General features: G+C 44.6%; 1 protein-coding gene across 1 annotated transcript in view; it reads right to left on the bottom strand.

Moving 5' to 3' along the window:
• LOC149456543 (protein shisa-9-like) overlaps positions 1 to 25,351 on the bottom strand; it is a 179,534-nt gene that overhangs the window by 9,340 nt on the left and 144,843 nt on the right. Inside the window, exon 3 of the mRNA XM_089684849.1 lies at positions 22,284 to 22,433. Within this exon, the coding sequence (XP_089540975.1) occupies positions 22,284 to 22,433 (150 nt within the window). The remainder of the gene's footprint in view (positions 1 to 22,283; positions 22,434 to 25,351) is intronic.

Raw genomic sequence — 25,351 nt, 5'->3', positions numbered from 1 at the left:
GTGTCTATTCGTTCTCTTTCCTCCTCTCTTTCCCCTCCGGTGTCCCTTCTTTTGCGCGTTGTACCTTCCCCTAAAAAAGGCTGTTTTGGGTAATTGGTTTGTTGTTGGTTGTGATTATATCCTGAGTTTGATGGAGGTGCCCTATAAGAGTTATTGTTATGGGGATTCTTGTTATTATGTGTTGGTTGTTGCCAATAATTTCCCTTATTCGGTTGATAATAAGCCCCTTTATTTTGGTTGTTAGGCCTTTTGTTGTACCGTGGTGAGGGGGAATAGGGTTTATTCTGTTGTCCTTGATATTGTGGAACAGTTAGTATTAGATATTAGATATTAGTGGAACAGAGTTAACAGACAATGAGTTATCACTATTAGATAAGGGATTGAAATACGCCCCTTCCAAAAATTTGAGTAAATTTGCTACTTATATGGATATACATAAATTTACACGACAACTATCACTGAAGAGATATTTTGCAACTAATCCTATTATTAATAACATGATCACTGACAAGTTCACCCACTCCAATTTGCATAACGCATCGACCTACAATCCCCCTCCTCAGGCCCACTCCTATGTTAATGTATTCAGGGATAAGGTCCTGAAAGATTTAAGGGATATACCTTTTAAAAAGTCTTCCGATAAAACAGGAGATCGGAAGGCTATTAAGTTGTTACTTGAAAGGAAGGATCTGGTAGTCAGACCGGCTGACAAGGGGGGCGGTGTTGTGATTCTTAAAAAAGATGACTATATAAAGGAGGTGAATAACATCTTGAGTGATATGACCACCTACACCCTCTTACCCAAAAACCCTATGGTGGAATATAAACGTTCCCTGAAAAATATTATCAATAGAGGTTATGAAGAGGGTATTCTAAATAAAAAAGAAAAAGCGTTCCTATGCCCAATAACTCCAAGGTTGCCAGTCCTATACATACTGCCCAAAGTTCACAAAGATCCCATTAAACCACCAGGCAGACCAATAGTGAGTGGCATTGGTTCTCTATGCTCTAAGATTGGGGAATATGTCGATTTCTTCCTCCAACCACTGGTCTCACAAACGCCATCCTACTTACGAGATACTAAGCAGGTCCTCAATGAAACAAGCACTTTAGTTACATCTCCTGATACCTTTTTGGTGACGGCAGATGTCGCCTCTTTATATACTAACATTAATCATAAAGATGGCATGGAAGCAACTGATTTTTATCTTACACACTATAGCACTTTACCTGCCGCCCAAAAGAATTTTATCCTGGATCTATTAGAGTTTGCTATGCACAGAAACTATTTCTGGTTCAATAAAACATATTATTTGCAAACCAAGGGCGTGGCTATGGGGGCTAAATTCGCCCCCAGCCTGGCGAATTTATTTATGGCCCGTTGGGAGGAGGACCTTATCTTTGCTAGAGATTGGCCTGAATTGATGTTCTATAAAAGATATATTGATGACATCTTGCTTTTATGGAATGGGGAGGAGGAGTCTCTTATCAACTTTTTTACCTCTCTTAATAATAATGATCTAAATATTAAACTCTCCTATACTTACAGTCGGCAGGAGATTAATTTTTTAGACCTTACTCTTGTTAATTTTAATGGAAGGATCATTACAAAATCATTTTTTAAATCCACAGACCGCAACAGCTACATCCCCCTTGGTAGTTGTCACCACCCCAAATGGCTAACTAACATCCCAAAAGGCCAACTGATGAGAATTAGACGTAATTGTACCAATAAAGATACCTTCCAAGTCCAAGCAAATATTCTAAAAGACAGATTCTTGGAAAAAGGGTACAACAAAGCGGTTTTGGATTATACTATTGAAACTGTAGCTCAGATGGATAGAAACTCCATGTTATTGAATAAGCCTAAAGGGAATCACACAACTAAAATATGCCCCTTTATTACTGGTTTTTCTAATCAATACAAAGCAATTAATAGAATTATCAACAAGAACTGGGGCATTCTGAAATTGGATCCAGTTTTGTCAAATATTCTGCCTGAGAAACCTGAAATTATTTTCCGAAAAGCTAACGCTGTTAGACAGATGATTGCACCTAATGTGGTCGATCCCCCTAATAATATTTCTCTGTTCAATGATTTAAAGGGTTTCCATCCTTGTAACAAATGCATTATTTGCAAATATAATGGCATCAGGAAACGTAGAGCTATTGCATTTGAATCATCTGTTACCGGTAAAATATACAATATAAAACATTTCATATCTTGCCGTAGTAAGTTTGTTGTATATTTGTTACAGTGTCCTTGCCAGAAACAATATGTGGGCAGGACCACGAGGCGTTTACGTGATCGCTTGCGTGAGCATGTATCCAATATAAAAAAGGGCTTTAGAGAGCATTCATTATCCAACCATTACCGGATTTATCACAATAAAGATCCATCATCTTTGAAATTTGTGGGCATAGATGTGATTGGCCATCACTGGAGAGGTATAAATAAAACACGAGCGGTCTCCCAAGCGGAAACCAAGTGGGTGTTTGAGCTTAATACATTACACCCCGCAGGTCACAATATAGAAGTAGATGTTAACTGCTTCATTGCCAATAGCTGAATGATACACTATGCCTTTCATGTTTTCTTTTAACCTGTGTCCAATATCTTTATTTTATATTGTTTTTAATTTTATTGAGTTTTATTTGTCATGTGAATATAGAGTGCTATATCACATTTTTTTTGTGCAAGGGGTTTTTTCATTTTATTCGCTCATTCTCTATGTAATAGAGTGAGTGAGGCACTAACTTTTACATTTTTACATTTTTATCTTCATATTTTTATCCTCATATTATCTATGCATTATATTCTAGATTTTATTATTCACTGTGTATTTGTTATTTGTCATATTATGTACATCCAGTGCACCCACCTTGCCGTGGTCCATCTATGTAGCCATTTGCCAATCACCGTGGGGCCACTTTAAGGCCATAGACACCACTGTTATATTATACAAATATTTGAGCACTGTCACTTTATGATCTTTCAATATAAAGAATATGTGTGTATACCAGTCACATATTTGTTCCCTGGGATCTAGGGCTGGCTAGCTTTCAGCTAGACCTGAATGGTTAATGGGATCAATCTCCCTGTCCCTTCCTTTCTGCCAGCAGTATCGCGGATCCACGGCAAAATGGCGCCGCCATCAACGCGCATGCGCACTGTCTACAACTTCGGGAAGATGGCCGCGGCTAACTGCGCACGCGCCGTCTTCCCCTGCATAAATTCCCGACGTCAGTCACGCTCCTGTACAGCCTCCCCTCTGATGATGTGCTTTTGGCACGAAAGGCCTAAGGAGGAGCTGTACAGAGCGTGACGTCATTCGCACCGCCGTAGCCACGAGGAGGCTCGGCGGACATCTTTACTAGGGTCAGTCACTGCTACCTTATCCTTATTTAACCTGTATGGGTCTGGATTTGCATGCTACCCTATATATGTTATGCTAAGGCAAATAAATCTCCTTTAACATACTACACTATCTCTGGCACCTGTGTGTTTTTCTGGGGCTCCTTTTGGAGCTGTTACCCCCACAGAGAAGGTGCCATTACCACTTAGTGGAGAGAGTCCCACCACCATTGTGAAGTGCCTGGTATACCTTAAGGAGGACCTCAGGATCTGGCTTTGAGTCTTCAGGGATCCACCGTGAGAAGGATGCTTACCATCCGAGTGTTGGAGGATCTGACATCTGGAATGATTATTCCTACATGCGCATAATCCATGCGTTTCTGGTGAGTGCGCATTGCTATTATTTAAGGCCGCAAGAGCTTTGGAAGTCTGCATCCTATTTAAGGAATCACGGATATTGCTACATTGACTTTTGACTGTCTTTAATTTTCACTCTTTTAGCGCTGCACCATATTACCTTCATTTATATTTACTTTTTGATTGCCTATCACATTTCTTGAGGTGCTGAAATACCAGGACAGTACAAACACCCCCAAATTACCCCTTTTCGGAAAGTAGACACCCTAAGCTATCTGCTGAGAGGCATATTGAGTCCATGGAAGATTTATTTTTTTCCACACTTTTTTGGAAAATGACAAAAACGTTTTTTTTTTTTTTACACAAAGTTGTCACTTAAAATATATATTGCTCACAAAATTCTGCTACTTCTACCGAGTATGTGGATACCACATGTGTGAGACTTTATGGGAGCCTAGCCACATACAAGAGCCTGAAATCCAATGACCACTTTGAAAGCCTGAATGTGCGTAACTTCCTCATTTACTTTCTCACTACCTATCACAGTTTCGGAGGCCCTGAAATGCCAGGATAGCACCAACCCCCCCCAAATGACCTCTTTTTGGAAAGTAGACACCCCAAGGAATTTTTAAAGAGGTATGGTGATCTCATTTTTTCTCACAAGGTTTTGAAATATAAAAAAAAAAAAAGGAAAAAATGTTTTTGTTTTCTTTCTTAATTTTCCAAAAACTTGTGGCAACAAACAAAATCTGCAAAATACTCACAATGCTTTTTATCAAATTCCTTGGGGTGTCTACTTTCCAAAAAGAGGTTTGGTGCTATCTTGGCAATTCAGGGCCTCCAAAACTGTGATAGGTAGTCAGGAAGTGTAATGAGGAAGAAAAATCCTTTAAAAGCCTGAAGGTGCTTATTGAATTTTGGGGTCCTGTACTTATTATTATTATTACATCGAGTTTATATAGCGCCAAAGGGTTTGCTCAGCGCTGTACAATAGAGGGGGGGACAATACATGAAACAGTACAGCAACTACAAACAGCACATGAGGGGTTAGAGGGCCCTACTCTTTCGAGCTTACAATCTAGGAGGGAGGGGGTAGTGGTACAGGAGGAAATGGCTGTGGGGGATGGAGTGGTAGGAGGTATGAAGGAGAACGGCTGTTAGGTGAGGGTGGGGTAGGCTTCCCTGAAGAGGTGGGTTTTCAGGGAGCGCCTGAAGGTGAGGAGGGAAGATGACAGTCTGATGGATTGGGGTAGTGAGTTCCAGAGGATGGGGGAGGACCTGGAGAAGTCTTGCAGTCGTGCGTGGGAGGAGGAGACCAGGGAACGAGATAGAAGGAGGTCCTGTGAAGAGCGAAGGGTACGGGTAGGGTGGTACCTGGGAATCAGGTTGGTGAGTTGGTTAGGGGCAGTGTTGTGAATGGCTTTGTAGATCAGAGTGAGTTGTTTGAATTTGATGCGTTGGGCAATAGGGAGCCAGTGGAGGGATAGGCAGAGGGGGGTGGCAGAGGTGGAGCGGTTGGTGAGGTGGATGAGTCTAGCCGCTGAGTTCAAGATGGTCTGAAGCGGGGAGAGCCTGCACTGGGGTAGGCTGGTGAGGAGGGAGTTGCAGTAGTCAAGGCGTGAGATAATCAGGGAGTGAACGAGTAGCTTAGTGGTGTCTGGGGTAAGGAGGGAGCGTATCTTGGCGATGTTGCGGAGGTGGGGCCTGCATGTGTTTGTAAGTGAGTTGACATGAGGTTGAAAGGAAAGGTTTGAGTCCAGAATGACGCCAAGGACTTTGGCTTGCGGGGCGGGATTAATGGTGGTGTTGTTGGTAGTGATGGATAGGATGGGGGGGGGCGCGGGCAGGGGGAAATATGAGAAGCTCGGTTTTGGAGAGGTTAAGCTTGAGGAAATGGAGCGACATCCAGTCTGAGATGTCGTTTAGGAGGTGAGTGATGCGGGCGGAGAATGTGGGAGTGAGGTGAGGGGTGGAGAGGTAAATTTGAGTGTCATCAGCGTAGAGGTGGTAGTTGAAGCCGTGGGAGTGTATGAGTCTGCCAAGGGAGGAGGTGTAGATGGAGAAGAGAAGGGGTCCAAGGACGGAGCCCTGGGGGACCCCAACAGAGAGGGGGAGGGAAGGGGAGGTGGCACCGTTGTAGGAAACGCTGAAGGAGCGTCGGGATAGGTAAGAGGAGAACCAGGAGAGAGCGGTGTCTCTGATGCCAAGGGAGAGTAGTTTATTAAGAAGGAGGGGGTGGTCAACAGTGTCGAAGGCCGCGGAGAGGTCCAGGAGAAGGAGGACAGAGTAGTCGCCTTTGGCTTTGGCGTTAAGTAGGTCGTTGGTGATTTTGAGGAGGGCGGTTTCAGTGGAGTGTAGGGGACGGAAGCCGGACTGTAGTGGATCAAGGAGATTGTTGTCAGTTAGGTGGGCACTTAGGCGGTCGTAGACTAAGCGCTCAAGGAGCTTGGAAGTGAGTGGCAGCAGGGAGATGGGTCTGAGGTTGTTTGGGTCAGTGGGGTCCAGGGAGGGCTTTTTGAGTATTGGGGTGATGTGCGCATGCTTTAGGGGGGAGGGGAATACACCGGTAGAGAGGGAGAGATTGAAGATGTGGGTGAGGGAGCGGATGAGGGAAGAGGGGGTGACCGGAGGAGTTGGGAGGGGATAGGGTCCAGGGGGCAGGTAGTGAGGCGGGCTTCTGAGAATACCCTGATGACTTCCTCAGTGGTAGCAGGGCTGAAGGAGTGCAGTGCTGGGGGGGTTACGGTAAGCGGGGCCTTGGGTGTGGTGGGGGGCAGTGCGATTGCGAGGTCAGAGGAGGGAAGAGATGAGGGGGAGATGGGGGGGGGAGGCTAGGTGGGGAGGTAGATTGGGAGTTGACTATGTCCTTATGGATTGCATCAATCTTGTTGTGGAAATGAGTGGCAATCTCGTGGGCGGTAATCGAGGTACTGAGTGGAGGAGGGGGGGGAGAGAGTAGGGAGTTGAAGGTGGAGAAGAGTCGGCGAGGGCAGGTGGAGAGGGTGTTGATCAGGTTTACGAAGAAGGCCTGCTTGGCGGCGTGGAGGGAGGAGGTGTAAGTGAGGAAGGCAGATTTGTAGAGGGAGAACGCACGAGGGGACCTGGTTTTGCGCCATAGTCTCTCCAGCGTGCGACTGGGACGTTTGAGGCATTTAGTATGGTCGTTATGCCATGGTTGGAGTGGTCTAGGTTTAATGTTGCGTGTGGTTAGGGGTGCCAGAGAGTCTAGGGTAGCTGATAGTGAGTCGTTGTACGTGATGGTGGTTAGGTCAGGACATGACAGTGTAAGGATGCTGTCGTGTAGGCGGTCGGCAGCCGAGTGGAGGGGGGCCGGGTTCAGGTTGCAGAAGTTACGGCTGGTGATGGTTTGGCGCTCTGGGGGGGGGGGAGTTAGGGGAAGGGGAGATGGAGAACGTGAGGAGGTGGTGGTCTTAGAGAGGGAAGGGGGTGTTAGTGAAATGGTTGAGGGTACAGAGGTGGGAGAAGACGAGGTCCAGGGTGTTCCCATTGATGTGGGTGGAGGATTGAGTGTACTGTGTGAGCGCGAAGGAGGAGGTTCGGTGGAGGAGTTGGGAAGTAGCCGGGTTGTTGTCGTTCATGGGGATATTAAAGTCCCCAAGGATGATAGTCGGTAGCTCAGAGGAGAGGAAGAAGGGAAGCCAGGCAGCGAAGTCATCCAGGAAGCGGGGCATGGATCCGGGAGGCATGTAGATCACTGCGATCCTTAGGGGGGTGGGGGTGAAGAGCCGGATGCAGTGAGCCTCGAAGGAGGAGAAGGTTAGGGAGGGGGGGTTAGGGAGGACCTGGAAGGTGCTCAGCGGTGATAGGAGCACCACCACCACTGGTTGCTAGATTGCCAAAAAGTCTCTCACGTGTGGTATCTCCATAATCGGGAGAAGTAGCAGAATGTATTTTTGTGAGTAATTCCACATATACCCATGGCATGTGTGATCAATAAATTATTTAAATGGCAATTTTGTGTAAAAGAAAACATTTATTTTTGTCATTTTCCAAAAACTTGTGGTAAAAAAAATAAATTCTTCTATTGACTCAGCATGCCTCTCAGCAAATAGTTTGGGGTGTCTACTTTCCAAAAAGGGGTCATTTTGGGGGGGGGGGGGGTGGGGCATTTTAGAAGTTTATGCCACACATCACTCACTTTTCTAATCACCTGAAGACCAAGCCTTTTCTGACACTTTTTGTTCACATGAAAAAATTCTGTATTTTTGCTAGAAAATTACTTTGAACCCCCCAAACATTATATATTTTTAAAGCAGACACCCTAGTGCAGGGGTCCTCAAACTATGGCCCAACGATGGGGCACTATTCCTCCCCCCCACTGACACCGATCGGGCACTATTCCTCCCCCCACTGACACCAACGATGGGGCACTATTCTTCCCACTGATACCAACGATGGGGCACTATTCCACCCTCCACTGACACCGATGGGGCACTATTCCTCCCCCCACTGACACCAACGATGGGGCACTATTCCTCCCTCCACTGACACCAACGATGGGGCACTATTCTTCCCTCCACTGACATCAACGATGGGGCACTATTCCACCCCCCACTGACACCAACGATGGGGCACTATTCCTCCCCCCACTGACACCAACGATGGGGCACTATTCCACCCCCCACTGACACTAACGATGGAACACTATTCCTTCCCCCACTGACACCAATGATGGGGCACTATCCCCCTCACTGACACCAATGATGGGACACTATTCCTCCCACTGACACCAACGATGGAACACTATTCCTCTCACTGACACCAATGTTGGGACACTATCCCTCCCACTGACACCAATGACGTACTATTCCTCCCACTGACACCAAAGATGGGGAACTATTCTTCCCACTGACACTAATGATGGGACACTATTCCTCCCCACTGACACCAATGACGTACTATTCCTCCCACTGACACCAGTGACGGAGCACTATTCCCCTCCACTGACACCAATGACGTACTATTCCTCCCACTGACACCAAAGATGGGGCACTATTCTTCCCACTGACACCAAAGATGGGGCACTATTCTTTCCACTGATACCAATGATGGGAAACTATTCCTCCCACTGACACCAATGTTGGGACACTATCCCCTTCCCACACTGACACCAACGATGGGGCACTATTCCTACCCCCACTGACACCAATAATAGGGCACTATTTCTCCCCCCACTGACACTAATGATGGGGCACTATTCCTCGAACTGACACCAATGATGGGGTACTATTCCTCCCACTGACACCAATGATGGGGTACTATTCCTCCTACTGACACCAGTGATGGGGCACTATTCCTCCCACTGACACCAATGATGGAGCACTATTCCTCCCACTGACACCAATGATGGGGCACGTTTCTTCCCACTGACACCAATGATGGGGCACTATTCCTCCCACTGACACTAATGATGGGGCATGATTCTTCCCACTGACACCAATGATGGGGCACTATTCCTCCCACTGATACCAATGATGGGGCACTATTCCTCCCACTGACACCAATAATGGGGCACTATTTCGCTCCATAAGACACACTTGGGGGGAAATGTCTGTGCGTCTTATGGAGCGGCTGGCCCAGTATTCCCGCCGCCGTTGTATGTCCGCAGTCTCTGGTCATCTCCTGTACTGTGTCCGCATTTGTTCATAGTTTTTTTTTTTTAAACTATAGTCCGGCCCTCCAACGGTCTGAGGAACAGTGAACTGGCCCCCTGTTTAAAAAGTTTGAGGACCCCTGCCCTAGTGAATAAAATGGTGGGTACTGCAATTTTTTATGTCTCATAGTACTCGTGCAGCGATTTTTCAAACACTATTTTTTTTAAAAATACACTTTTTTTATTTTAATGCACAAAAACACAATATATTGGCCAGTTATTGGGTAACTTTTAAAAGAGGATGCTATGTTGAGTAAATAGATACCAATTATTTGGTAAAATATAAAAGATAATGGTATGCCAAGTAAATAGATACCAAACATGACAAAACATGACATGCTTTAAAACTGTGCATGCCCCGTGCAATGGTGACAAACTGCATACATTTTTAATATCCATAGGCAACGCTTTAAAAGCCTTTAAAAGCTACCATTTTAGATTTACAGAGGAGGTCTAGTGCTAGAATTACTGCCCTTGATCTGACATTCGTGGCAATACCTCACATGCATGGTGCAACTGCTGTTTACATACTGACACAGGGTCAACGCTCGCACACACAGGTGCGCTCATGTGGGGAGGCGAGGGTTTTCTTTTTTTCCTAAGCTATTTTGTTTTTTTAATTATTTTTACACTGTCCCTTTCATTTTTTTTTATCACTTTTAATGCTATCACAGGGAATGTAAATACCGTATCTCCTATAACTTCAATGGTTATTGTCATATATTATTTTTTGGGAAATCTGGAGTCTATCAGACTCTAGATATCTCCTCTGCCCTTACATTATCTAATCTCACCAAGATTGGTGTGATCAGATGCTTTCCCAATTTACAAATGGCGCTGTTTATATCCTGCGAAACTTAAGTGATGAAATGCTAGTAGCTACTGATTTCTTAGACTATAGAGATGATTGGCACCATTCCAGACTCCAATCAGCTTTATGGTCAACTGGCAGAAACACCGGCTATATTCTTAGGTTCCCCCGATGGCACAGGACTGCCCGAGAAGGCCGTGGAAGGCAGTGGGGCATCTTCAGCTGCTTGTAAAAGCAATCCTGCAGCTAATTAGCCACTACGATTGCTTTTACATGAAAGCCGATTGCCAACTGATAAAAACAATACCAGGATGATGCCTGCAGCTGTTGACATCATCCTGGTATAACCACTCAAAGTTCAGTGATGTACCAGTACGTTGCCGTTCCTTGTTGGGTGTATATGCTGTTATTTTTTTTAATGCAGCCTGTGGGCCGAATGAAAATAAGAGAAGAAATCTCTGCCAGAAAAAGTATGTGGTATGCCCACCATTAGAATATACCTCCCTGCATCCACCCACTTCTAATGGTGGGCACACATGAAATGTGCCAACAAATATTATAAAATATATATGCCGAAGCATAGGGGCCATCCACCCACTGGCCACCCCAGGCCCCCATGCTTCGGCATATACAGTTGCAAGAAAAAGTATGTGAACCCCTTGGGATTACGTGGAGTTTTGCATGAATTGGGCATAAAATGTGCTCTGAACGTCATCTAAGTCACAACAATAGAAGAACACAGTCTGCTGAACATAATACTACACAAACATTAGATGTTGCCACGGTTTAATTGCACATAACATGTAAACATTCACAGTGCAGGGAGGAAAAAGTATGTGAACCTTTGGACTTAATAACTGGTCGACCCTCCTTTGGCAGCAATAACCTCAACCAAACGTTTCCTGTAGTTGCAAATCAGACCTGCACAATGATCTGGAGTAATTTTGAACCACTCTTCACAAAACTGTTTCAGTGTAGCAATATTCTTGGGATGTCTTGTGTGAATCGCTCTCTTAAGGTCACGCCACAGCATTTCAATCGGGTTGAGGTCAGGACTCTGACTGGGCCACTCCAGAAGGCGTATTCTGTGCTGTTGCAGCCATTGTTTTGTTGAATTACTTGTATGCTTTGGGTCATTAACCTGTTGCATCACCCATCCTTCAGTTGGCGGACAGATGGTCATACGTTTTCCTGCAAAGTGTCTTGATAAACTCTGGAATTCATTTTCCCATCAATGACAACAACCCGTCCAGGCCCTGAGGCAGCAAAGCAGCCCCAAACCATGATGCTCCCTCTGCCACAATGTTTTACAGTGAGGATGAGGTTTTGATGTTGGTGTGCTGTGCCTTTTTTTCTCCACACATAGTGTTGTGTGTTCTCCCCAAACAACTCAATCTTGGTTTCATCTGTCCACAGTATATTTTGCCAGTAGTGCTGTGGAACATCCAGGTGCTCTTTTGCAAACTTCAAACGTGCTGCAATATTCTTAACTGCAACTGTATACTCTTTTTTTTAACTGCGGATGAAAAATCTCATCCAACAGCACTGCAAACACCTATTTAAGTATATTCTAAGAGCAAGACCTTGTTGCTGTCAGAATAAACAAGTCGATACTGCAGTTGAATGACATTCCTGCAAACAAAAGAGCAATGGTTAACAATAAAACTGTAACTCAATAGAACAACTTTTATATTGAAATATCTCTGCCAGGAAAAGCGTGTGGTATTCCCACCATTAGAATATACATCCCTGCATCCACCCACTTCTAATGGTGGGCACACATGAAATGTGCCAAAAAATATTATAAAATATATATATGCCGAAGCATAGGGGCCATCCACCCACTGGCCATCCCAGGCCCCCATGCTTCGGCATATATGCTTTTTTAACTGTGGATGAAAAATCTCATCCAACAGCACTGCCCACACTGACTGATGTGTGTTCTGAGAGCAAGTTCCTGTTGCTGTCAGAATAAATAGGTTGATGCATTATGCGGAAAGCATTGCTGCAAAGAAAACAGCAATGGTTAACAATAAAACAGTAAGAAAAAAACAGTAAAAGTGTAACAGTAGACCAGTAACAATGACAACAAGAAAAAACTATTTTTGGTTTTTAAAATTTTTACTTTTTTTCAGGATTTGTACTTTTTATTTATTATTATTTTTACTTTTATTTTTTTAAACAGTTAAAGTTTAACCACTTGCCTACCAAGTACCTATACCCCCTTTGTGCCCAGGCCAATTTTCAGCTTTTAGCGCTGTCACACTTTGAGTGACAATTGCTCGGCCATGCAACACTGCACCCAAATTAAATTTGTATTATTTTTTTCACACAAATAGAGCTTTCTTTTGGTGGTATGTACTCACCACTGGGTGTTTTATTTTTTGCTCTATAAACAAAAAAAGAGCAAACATTTTGAAAAAAAAAGTTTTTCTTTGTTTCTGTTATAAAATTTTGCAAACAGGTCATTTATCTCCTTCACTGATGTGCGTTGATGAGGCTTCACTGATAGACAGCACTGATGGGCACTGATAGGAGGCACTGATGGGCACTGATAGGAGGCACTGATGAGGTGGCACTGATAGGCTGCACTGATGAGCTGGTACTGATATGCAACAATGATGGGCACTGATAGGCGGCACTGATGAGATGGCACTGATATGCAACAATGATGGGCACTGACAGCCGGCACTGATGTGTGGCACTGACGGCACTGGCTGGCGGCACTGCTGGGCACTGACTGGTGGCACTGCTGGGCACTGACTGGTGGCACTGATGGGCGGCACTGCTGGGCGGCACTGATGGGTGGCACTGCTGGGCACTTGTGAGCGGCACTGCTGGGCACAGATGGGAGGCACTGGTGGGTGGCACTGCTGGGCACTGATCATCAATCACAGTGGCCTTTTACCACATCACGTGATCAGCTGTGTACATAGAACACAGTGATCATGAAGATAGGGGGCGTGCACCCGGGGACTTGCGGGAGGGCGCGCTCTGTAGGACGTCATATGAGATATATACCGGAATTGGATGGCCGCCGTGAAGCTGTCATTCGGCTATCTGTATTCGGCACATCATTGCTTACTACTTGTGAAATCTGTGAATGATAACAGAGGTCACATGGTACAAGGCTATTCACAACAGCCTTGTATCATGTGACAAGCTGTGACCAATCACAGCTCTCACAGTATTTCTCAATGGCTGCAAGAATGCAGCCAGAGAGAAAGAGAAATTATTGCTTTTACAGCCTTTATGACTGTACTGGATCAAGGAGGTTGTTATCAGTGAGGTGGGCGCTTAGGCGATTGTAGGCCAGGCGCTCAAGGAGCTTGGAAGTGAATGGTAGCAGGGAGATGGGTCTAAGGTTGTTTAGGTCACTGGGGTCAAGGGAGGGTTTTTTGAGTATGGGGGTGATGTGCGCATGCTTTAGAGGGGAGGGGAAAGTGCCAGTGGAGAGGGAGAGATTAAAGATGTGGGTGAGGGAGCGAATGATGGAGGGGGGGGTGACTGGAGGAGCTGTGAGGGGATAGGGTCCAGGGGGCAGGTGGTGAGGCGGCTTCAGTGAAGACCTTAGAGACCTCCTCAGTGGTAGCTGGGCTGAAGGAGTGGAGTGTTGGGGAGGTGATAGTGTGCAAGGCGTTAGGTATAGTGGGGGGTAGTGCGGCTATGAGGTCGGAGGAGGGGAGGGTTGAGGGGTTGATGGAGGGAGGGGGGCTAGGTGGAGAGATAGATTGTGAGTTGACAATGTTCTTACGGATTGCGTCAATCTTGTTTTGGAAATGATAGTCAATCTCGTGGGCGGTGAGTGAGGTGGAGGTGGGGGAGGAGAGAGCAGGGATTTGAAAGTGGAGAAGAGCCGGTGAGGACAGGTTGAGAGGGTGTTGATGAAGAAAGATTATTTATTTGCAAAATTTTATAAGAAAAACACCTTTTTCAAATTTTTGGGACTTTTTCATTTATATAGCGTAAAAAATAAAAATCCCAGTGGTGAATAAATACCACCCAAATAAAGTTTTATCTGTCTCAAAAAATGCTAAAAAATTCATATGGGTACAGTATTGCATGACCACACAATTGTCATTCAAAGTGTGACAGCGCTGAAAGCTGAAAATTTGCCTGGACAGGAAGGGGGTAAAAGTGTCCGGACTTGAAGTGGTTAAAACAGATTGTGGGGTCTCTCCAAATGCAATAGCCAGTTTCCTGACTACCTATCATCTTTCGAGACCCTGTGTAATTATGTACCCTGCTGTACCCTATACTAGTATTCCACTAGTGTGTGGTAGCGACGGAAGTAGTCCCTGAGGCAGAGACCAGGTTGGTCAAAACAGGAGGAACAAAAAAAGTGGGTGTCACACCTAATTCCATGTCGCTACAAACACATCTATTTTGGGGTTCCTTTTGAGTTAGGGTACCAGGAATGGCTTCAGGAAAATGTCTCTCAGGCAGTCGGCTAACTGCATCTGTGATCGGGGTTTGGGGCATAGCACCTTCTGGATACAAAAGGGCCATGATGACCTCTTCCTGGAATTATAGGAAGGATCCACTTTGTCCAGTTGCTTTGTAAAGCACAAAAGCGTTGTATAGAACCAACTGAAATAAACAGACACTTTTTTGTACCAGCGTCTGGCTTTTTGGGAAATTAAGTACGGCTTCATCATCCGGTTGTTGAAGTCCACCACTCCCATGTTAAGGTTATAGTCATGGACACAGAGGGGCTTCTCAAGAACACCAACTGCCATGGTAATTTGGATGGTCATGTCTGCGTGAATGGAAGACAGGACGAAAACATCCTGTTTGTCCTTCCACTTCACTGCGAGCAATTCCTCATTTCTCAAGCAGGCTTTTTCCCCCTTTCTAAGACGGGTATTTACAAGCCATTGGTGGAAGCCCCGGCGATTAAGTCGCACGGTGCCACATTCGCCAATTCCAAGATTGTACAAATGTCTAAAGAGTGGTATGCTTGAATAAAAATTGTCCACGTATAAGTGGTACCCCAATTTGAAAAAGGATGACACCAAGTCCCAAACTATCTTGCCACTGCTCCCCATGTAGTCTAGGCATCCGTGGGGCTCCCCGTGACTATCTTTTCCCTTGTAAATCCGAAACTTATATGTATAGCCTGTTGCCCTCCCACAGGTTTTATATATCTTGACCCCATATCTGGCACGCTTGCTGAGTATAAATTGTTTGAATGCAAGGCGGCCAGAAAAATTAATGAGGCACTCATCAACACAGATGTTTTGCTGGGGAGTATAGACATCTGCAAATTTTTGGTTAAGGTGATTTACCAGGGGCGGAATTTTGTGGAGCTGGTCAAATTCAGGGTCACCTCGAGAACGACAGTGTGTTGTCATTGAAATGCATAAAACGCATTATATTCTCATATCTATTCCTGGCCATGGCAGCAGAAAACATGATCATATGATGAATTGGGTCTGTGGACCAATACAACCACAATTGACTTTTTTTTAGTAATGTCCATGTTGAGGGTTAGCCCCAAAAAAACTTTAAATTCAGAAACTAATGGGGTTCCATGCGAATGCTCTGGCAAGGTTTAAATTTGGGTTGGTGGCGATAAATTGTTGTGCATATGAATTGATTTGATCCACAATCAATGCATACAGATCTTCTGTGAAAAACAGCTCCAAAAAATCAATGGGAGTATTTAAATTTGCTGTTTCCACCTGAATTCCGGGTTGGGCAGTGAATGAGGGAAGTACAGGTGCTGCAGAATTTGTGGGCTGCCAATCAGGATTTGCAAGCACGTCCAGAAGAACACTAGGGGCTCTAAGGGCCTGTGTGTGATTTTTGGTGGCTGCGGGACACTACTTGTGCTCGCCACCGCACCAGGTTGTACTGCACTTATGGGACTCGCCACGTCACAAGTGATACTGCAGTGCTGGTATAAAAAAGACCAGGATATACTAGGCCGCTGGTGCTCGCCAGTTCACTAACAGGTAGTGCGGCACTAGTACTGGCAATCTGCTGCATATGAGAGTCATCCTGCGTTTGTAACATCTCAGCAACCTAGAAATGGGGTTGGGTACGCCTGATCTTAGCAGGGACCTCTTCTCCATCATTTGAGCTATCTGTAAGGGTGCTGCTGCTGTCTACAGGTTTGCATTCTGAGTTGGATTCTGTCACTGAGTCTTCCCCTTCGCTCTCACATGACATGCTCAGAATCCTGTAGGCCTCTTCACTAGTGTACCTTTCGTTGGATATTTTGGCCACTAAAGTTATAGGTATGTAGTGCGACTCATGGGAAAAAGAGCACCTGGCTTTCAGGGACTTCTTGAACCGCTACAAAACATTTACCGGCAAGTGCTAACAGAGATCAGGCCTGATTCTGCGAACACTGCGCTTTTGTGTGCAATGTATCAAGTGACAGTGACCTACTGACACTGCACTTGCTGGGGAAGAAGGAGTGGGGGGGTTAGCGTAGGGGCTAAATGCAGGTGCTGGCAGGTGCCAGGGCTGATCCCGCTAACGCTGCATTTTTTGGGACGCTAAACTAATGTGATCGCTGGTATAGTGCTGATCTGATCAAAGATATTGATCTATTCAGACACTATACTAGCAGTGGACGTTTATTGTATATGTGAGTGTGTTCCTAGCAATCAAGGGATTAAATGTGATGACCGGTGTACTGACAGACAATCTGACGCTATCTGGGAGGGGCGCTAAGGCTGGCCATACACTAAACAATGTTCTGTCCATTTTCTGCCCAATTTCCTTTAGATTTACCTTCAACTATGTACTACAAGAGCCTGCCTAATTGGATACAATTGAAAGTGTTGTTTAGGTTTGACCTCCTATTATATGGTTTTTGGTAAATCTAAACCAAAAATCTCAAGAAAATTGTATAATGTATGGCCGGCCCAACTGATGCTAGACCTATCTGAAATTACCAGTGACACTAATACAGTGATCAGCAAAAAATCTGTACTCTGTACTAATGACACTGGTGACAGGTCAGTGAAGGGGTTAACTGGGGGGGGGGGGGGGAAATCAAGGGGTTAATTGTGTCCTAGAGTGTTCTAATTTGTGTTGATTCTTCTCTCTCTAGGACGGAATATGCCCAGAGAGAGATTTCATCACTTTTTGTACCTGTGTAACTGTCAACACAGGACAGGATAGGACAGGGATTAACCATCTGACTTGGGCCAGACATCACTGGCCTAAATCGGATGATTGATCCCTTGAGGATCAAATCTCGGCACCCACGGGTCGGCGAGGGGGCGCACAGTCCCCCCCGGGCCGCGAAAACCACGGGAACATGAATCACGTATATATACGTCATACTGTGCAAAGGGGTCACCCTGTAGCAGTAAATGTACTGTGGGCGGTCCTTAAGCGGGTAATATATTTCATACATACTCTGTTGTATTCCTTGTAACAAAAATATTATAGCTTTTCTTCATTTTTATATTTTTTAAAAGCTCTTTTCTTATCATTTATAGCTTTTTAAACTTTGGCCATGAGCTTTTGAAATGTGTTACCCATGGGAATATATTTTGCAGTGTGTTTGCTACAGTCGTTTTGAAGAATTCACATTTCTGTTCTGAGTTCATCGATGACAATATTCCCTCCCAGTCTATGTCTTGGAGAGCAGCCCTCAGCCTTGGAAAATTTGCCCTCTTACAGTTAAGTGTTTTTATCTTTCCAGTATGTGCTTGTTTACAGCTAACAATAACCACTTGCCCTCCTGGGGATTTACCCCCCCCTTCCTGACCGTCCATTTTTTGCGTTATGACGCTGCGTTACTTTAAGTGACACCTAAATGAAATTTACGTCCTTTTTTTCCCATGCATTGAGCTTTCTTTTGGTGGCATTTGATCGCCTGTGCGGTTTTTAGTTTTTGCGCTATAAAGAAAAAAAAGACCGCCAATTTTGGAAATAAACAATATTTTTTACTTTTTGCTACTAAACATGTCCAATAAAAAAAAAATCAAATTTCGCATAAATTTAAGCCAAAATGTATTCTGCTACATGTCTTTGCTACAAAAAAATCCCAATACGTGTAAAGTAATTGGTTTATATGATAGTTATAGCGTTTACAAATGGCAGTATAGATACTGGAATTTTTCTTTCTATTTTTTATTTTTACTAGTAATGGCAACAATCAGCAACCTATAGTGGGATTGCGGCGGGCATTCTTACACTGGGGGGAACTGACTCGGTGTCACTAACATCCCCAGTGACACCAATACAGTGATCAGTGCTAAAAAAAGCACTGACACTGTACTAATGGCACTGGGCAGGAAGGAGTTAACATGAGGGCGATCAAAGGGTTAACTGTGTGATGTGTGCTGTTTTACTTGTGTCTGTGTGTGTGCTTTACACTGTAATCACACTGCTTTGCATGGCTGTGCTGTGTACAGCCATCCAAAGCAGTATCCTCGAGCTGACAAGGAGGAGAACTGTATTGTTTACATACAGTTCTCCTCCCCATTGGAGATGCTGGGCAATCACCGGACGCTGGTGGGTAATCACCGGTCGGGACGTATATATATACACGTGATTTTGCGCACCTTTACCGTCCTGTAGCAGTATATCTGCTATAGGGCGGTCGGGAAGCAGTTAAATAAAATCCTGTTATGGTCACTGCTACTCAGTGCTGAGACCTAGGGTCATCTAGAGCCTAGGGCTAACATATCAAAGTGAGCCCCCCCAGGCTGTATGTGTCAGCAAACCCCCCCCCCCCCCGCAACAAAAAATATTGAGCACTAATCTGCATTCTTAGCCCCTGAGCATAAATATCCCCCTCCTCCTAATGCAAATCAACCATCATGCTGAAATGCTCACTCCCAGCACAAATCCTCACCCCCAAAAGAAATCCCCCCTTCTAGCACAAATCCTCTACCACTCAAATTTCCTCTCCGAGCACAAGTGTTCTCCCCCTCACTCTAATCCCCCCTCCCGCAGCACAAATTCCCTTCTCCCCAAAATAATTTCCCCTCCTAGCACAAATTACCCATACTATATTACCCTTTCTAACACCCCTAAATCCCCCACCTAGCACACCTTCCCAAATTTCCTCTCCTAGAACAATTCTTACCTCCTGCTGCTTCCCTAAATGCCCCCCTCCCAACACAAATCCCCTCCCCCCAATCTCCTTGTGGTGTCCCCCCACCTAACATAATACAAGAGCACCCAGGGCAGCTGTCCCTTCTTTGGGGGGGGGGGTTCTGTGCTAGGTGGGGGATTTGGGATGGTGGGGTTCTGCTAGGAGGGGGTATTTAGGGGGTTGTGCTAGGAGGGGGAGGTTTTGCAAGGAGGGGGGATTGTGCTAGGGGGGGGTTTAGGGGGGTTGAGCTAGAAAGGGGAGGTTGTGCTAGGAGGTGGGATGTAGGGGGTTGTGCTAGGATGGGGTATGGGGGGGGGATTTGTGCTAAGAGGGGGGATTTGGGGGGAAGGGGGCTTTACAACCTACAGACAACTGAACTCTGCCTCACAGAGTACATGTTAGGGCTTGCCAGGAGGGGACTGACAACTCATGGAGACCCGAGCAATAGGGGATCATGGGACCACACCCAAAAAAAGCCTATCAAATGTACCAGGGGCATCTTATAGGGCACCCTACTGACCTGAGGCCCTAGGGCTTGCTCAAACCAGGTGCAGTGCAGTAATGTGCAAAATTGCATGTTTTCACATATCGCACCACCCCTCTACCTACTCTTTATACACTCAAACCACGCCCAAAAAAAATCCTATCAAATGTACCAGGGGCATCTTATAGGGCCCCCTACTGACCTCAGGCCCTAGGGCTTGCTCACACCAAGTGCAGTGCAGTAATGTGCAAAATTGCATGTTTTCACATATCGCACTACCCCTCTACCTACTCTTCATAGGCACTAGGTATCGGTAATCAGTATCAGCGAGTACTTTAAAAAAAGTAATCATTCTCGGTGTTAAAAAATTACATTGGTGCATCCCTAGTAATTAGCTCTGCATGAAGGTTGAATTCGTTTTCCAGGTACTTTATCTGCAGCAGGGCAGACAGGAGGTTGGTGCAATGGTCACAAACAACCTTTCTTGGCATAAGATGGCATGGGATTAGCCTGCTTTTGACCTGCCAGAAGTTCTGCCCTAGTCCCTTCTATCCTGTAGGTATACCAGCTTCAAAACTGTGTTGCATCGTTTTGTAAAGAGTTGTTGCATAGCTGCTTTGTTGCTTAGGGGGAACTGGTGGTTCCAAGGACAACTCAGAAGAGGGCATTGAAGCGGAGTGGGTGGAGGTCACTGGTCTGTCACTGTCACCAGGTGTTAGGACTTGGAAGGGCACAATCAGCTCCAGCAGTTTGCCCCATCCTGCATCCTTCCTGGCCACAGCAAAATGACCTAGCGGGCCATGAACAAGATAATGTCCCTGCCCATATGTTTTGGGGAAAGTGCCTGTGGTCAGATGGAATCTGCAGCTGACCATTTGGTCCAGCAAAGTGGAAACATTACCTTCCACTATGATGGTAGAGTCAGAAACCTGCCACTTTGTTATAGCACAGGCCGCCAGCTGGAACAGCAGCAGCTGTAAAGCCTGCAATTTCACAAAGCTGGCATTGGGCTGCTGGACATGAGGATAGCTGAGGGAGGGGGCTGCTTTTTCTTATGTTCCAGCAGCTAGAGCACAGAAGGCTGCCTGCTTGGTGATAAGGTTGGAGATACCAGGGTGGAGTTGGCAGAATAGGAGTATGTTTGCAAGCCACGCTTGCCCCTACTCTGTATTGGTCTTTGCTTATCCTCTTCCCCACTGGAAGTGTCATAAGGTAAATGTCTGACATCTCTTGAAATGCTGTCATCCTTATCACTTGAGACTGCTTGATGGGAAATCTTGTAGGTGGAAAGGGATAAGCTGGAAGGAGGAAGAGTGCGGCTCTTTTGCTGTCAGCCGCTGCTCCAGCCGAGCTAATAATTTTGCCGTCTCCTCCAAGCCAGTTTGCAGAGCAATGGCAGGAGTAGCAGTGGATGAGGAGCTGGAGAGGGCTTTCTGCTGATCTCCGGCTGAGAGAGACAAAGGAAAAAGATCCTGAAGGCTTGGCCACTCTGCCACTTCTTCCACATGATCATGCTGAATAGCATGCATACTGCCTGAAAAGAAAGGCACATGTGCCCTGTCTCTTGATGCTGCAACCCACCAACCACTTTGGCCTGTTGATCTGGATGCTGCTCACCCCTTAATAGCTCCATAGGAATAACCTCTCCCATTAGATTTCTCAGACATGTTGTTAATGTTGGAGTTATTCCATACTTTTTATTTAACAACTATGACAACAGAATGGGGAACATGGGGAATGTAGTGCTTTGGTGCAAAAAAAAAAAACAGTGTTGTGCTTCAGAAGATTAAACTGTATAGTGATATTATGCGGCGCTATGCTGCAAACAAAGAGCAGCTTTTGCTGTGTCACCAAGAACTTCAGACTGCTGCTGGTGACCCCTTAAAACATAAATAAATAAAACACCCCAACAAAATTAAAAACATACAACAGACCAGAAAATATTAAATCACCTAGAAAAACCCAAATACCAATAAAGGTACTAAAAGCAAAGTAGACCTCTCTCTCCTTGCAATACTGTCAGCTCCATTACAATCACAAAGTGCTGCTGGGAATGCAGTATTTTATAGTTTGTGGGCTGGGATTTGGCCAAAGACTATCAGTGATTAAAGTTTTGTCAGTCAGCTAACATGACCAGAGGTCAGATGCAAAACTTTGGCCAATGATGGCTTTCTGCAAAGCATTATGGGATGTTTAGCTGGACATTTCTCTCTGGCCATGCTGAACTTCAGAATCAGTATGAACCTTTACCAACCCGGAAAAAGCGTGCAGCAGGTAAAAAGTTTGGCCAGTATACCAAATCTGCATACTTGTTTTATCTCAGTGACCAAAAGTATTAAATCCAAAATACTATCACAAAAGCTAGGCAACTAGCATTTTCTGAAGGAGGTGTCAAATAGAGTTTATATTTAATCCAGAACAGGTTTCCACTAATCAAGGCTATTTACATTTAAATCACTGTGGGGAAATTGATTCATGTCCTGAGTCTGTTGTTCTCTATTACCCTTTTATGTTGTTCATATTTTCAGTCCTTACCTGAAGTTTTTATTGTAGCATATTTTGAGAAATCTTGGTCTTGTAAGGGGATTCCAGGCACTATTTGCGCTCTGTTATTCTGAGTCAGAGAAATACCGATCTGAGGTGTCAAAGGTGATGTCAGCCCCAAGCTACTGAAATGTGTGTGATCTGTTGAGATGCAATACACAAAGCAGGTTACATAGTTATATAGTTACACAGTTTATAAGGCTGAAAAAAAGTCTATTCAGTTCAACCTAGGCATGTGTGATTTTTTTCTAACAATTCTGTATATTCTACTTTCTAAAGGTAGACATTTTTACTGCTTTTGCTGCTTACTTTATAGTAAAGAACCCTTTCCGCAATCTAAGGTTAAATGGATTGTAAAGGTTATTTTTTTTAATTAGCGTTGCAGGCGCTCTTGGCTCCTCTTCTTCTAAGTGTACCCTCATAGGAAGCCACTTCCTGTGGGGGCCCACACACAGAGTGTGGCTTAGCCCCACCCCCCATTCCTTGTCAATGGATTTTACTGACAGTAGCAGGAGCAAATGTCTTCCACTGCTGCCTGTGCCATTTTTAAAAGGAGCTAGAGAGGAGAGCTGGGCTGCTGACTGGGACAGCACTGAATCGAGTGGTGTCAGGTAAGTGTTTGGGGCGGGGGTGGGAGGGGGGTTGCACAGACAGATAAAAGTTTTTTACCTTAATGCAGAGAATGTAAACCTCAAATCATGTTTGTGTGTCCTTCTCTTGAATCCCCTGTATATAACTGTACATTGTAATCATATCCTGTCTTAAACGTGTTAGGAGGTGCAGTCTGCTTACTCCACTGCAGGTGGCACTCAACCGGAGTAGTACTACAGCTGAGAAAAAAGTCAGGTGATACCTGGTTTCTCTATGGTTTCCTGCCCTCACTATACGTGGCTGAGGTATAATTAGACAGACAGATAACCCTCCTCCCTTAACAACTCATTGATGCAGGCGCTAGGTCCTCTTTTCAACTTTTATTGCAGGGGAGTTAAAATAAAACTACAAATGAAATAAATAACTTTCAATCAGTGTATACAATATACAAAATATACAGTCCTGATACACTAGTCTAACTAGAAAGGGTTTTAAACATACCAGCAATGTTTCCGATAGGCTGACGACAGAACTGCAGTTGAATAAGTGTGGAGTCCTCTGAAGGAGATGTAAGATGGCTGCTAGGAAATGTCTCTAAGACCTCATGGTGAAGACCATAGGATGATGGGAAAACTACAGTGGCTTTTAGGCAACAATATGTGTAACTACAGAAAATAATCTATAAAAAACTGTAATTATGCAAAAGAGCCACTTGATGACGATATTACAATTTACCTTACATTCCATAGTATAATAAACTAACAAAGGACATGACATAAGCATATGCTGAAGGCATGACACTTGGGTCAACAGAGTCTTTTTAGGTCCCTGTCCCCAGGTTTTGGCGCACATTTTGCAAAGTGGATAGTGTGGGGAAAGAGCATCCGTCTATCAGGGAAAGTGATTATTAGCAGTTAGAGGTTCCAGATGAGTAGGAACATGTGAGGAACATGTCAACCTACATTGGAATCCTCCCCACTGGGGCTCAACTGAGCAGGCCGCATTCCACCCTTTTAGACAGACACTGTTGGTGCATTAGAACCTGCTGCATTCTCAGGTTGTACGAAACAGTGAGTGCCTTCCCGTTCATTTGTTAAGTGGAACTGTCCCTAAAGTTCTTGCTTGTCTGTAACCAGATTCTGTGTGTTTACTGTCACAGACTCATCCAAACCAGACAATAGCATCAGTCCTAACAGAAGGACACAAACTATGTATGACCTCACCTAGCGGTTTGGTGTTATAAACCAGGTGAGAGCATATCTGGTGGAGGGGATCTGTCATCACATTTGGATATAATTTTTTGGGGGACACAAGAGGTGTTGGAATAATCATTAACATTGCTGAAGGATATTTCTTTTGGGAAGTTTTCAAGTGTTTTTTTTGGACTGTTGATGGATCTTTATTTGCACATTTATATATAAGTATTTGATGTAATTCCAGTATCACTTGATTTATATGTATACTTTTGGAAAATTAAGTTTAAACAGTAGGATTGATTGGTACACAGGTGGGTGAAACACGGCACCCCTTAATAATTTTGTTGCCTTTTCCTGAACTCTTTCTAATTCAACATATATCCTGGGGATAGGTGACCAAAACTGAACTGTATATTCAAAATGTGGCTGAATAATTGTTTTGGAAAAGGGTGGAATTATTGATTTATCTATGGATCATACGCTTTTTTTTATTTCACGAAAACATTTTGCTAGCTTTGTTACCTGCAACCTGGCATTGCATGCTTTTGCCAAGTCTTTGGTCTACAAGCAGCCACAAATCCTTTTCCATCACCAATTCTATCAGGGAAGCCACTCCTAATATGTACTTTACATGTGTATTTTTGGCATCCAAGTGCATAACTTTACGTTTCTCAATATTGAACCTCATCTGCTTTGTAGATGCCCAACCTGCTATTTTGTCAAAGTCTTGCTGTATCCTGCACAAAAGTGATTTCCCTGCATAATTTGGTATCATTAGCAACAACTAAAATTGAACTCTTGATTCTAACCTCTATTTCATTGATAAACAAATTGAACAGCATTGACCCTCATACAGAACTCTGGGGTACACCACTTACAACTTTAGACCATTCAGAAGTTATTTATCACTACTCTCTGGACCCCTTTCACGTAACTAGTTTCCTATCCATATAAATACAATTTCATTAACTCAGACAGACTTATTTTAATGATTCACTTTGACCATTTTTTGTAAATTGGTACCAAATTTGCTCAATCCCTGTCAGTTGGTACCATTCCATTTATCAATGGCATACTTAGAATATCTGGCACCTGGGGCTGGTCATTTTTTTTTTTTGCACCCCCAAATTGGCCCAAAGGAATATAGCAGCATGCGCAGCACTACTGCCATAGTGTGGTTGTTGTCAAATTGCATCAAGAGAGGGGGGAGCTTACATGAGAACACAAGTGAGCACGTAACCGGCATGTACAAACCTCTGCCTACTGACTTGA

The sequence above is a fragment of the Staurois parvus genome, unplaced genomic scaffold (assembly GCF_062004578.1).
Source record: "Staurois parvus isolate SC_StPar_1 unplaced genomic scaffold, SC_StPar_1.0 ptg000360l, whole genome shotgun sequence".
NCBI lineage: Eukaryota > Metazoa > Chordata > Amphibia > Anura > Ranidae > Staurois > Staurois parvus.
This window is presented reverse-complemented; position numbering and strand designations above follow the sequence as displayed.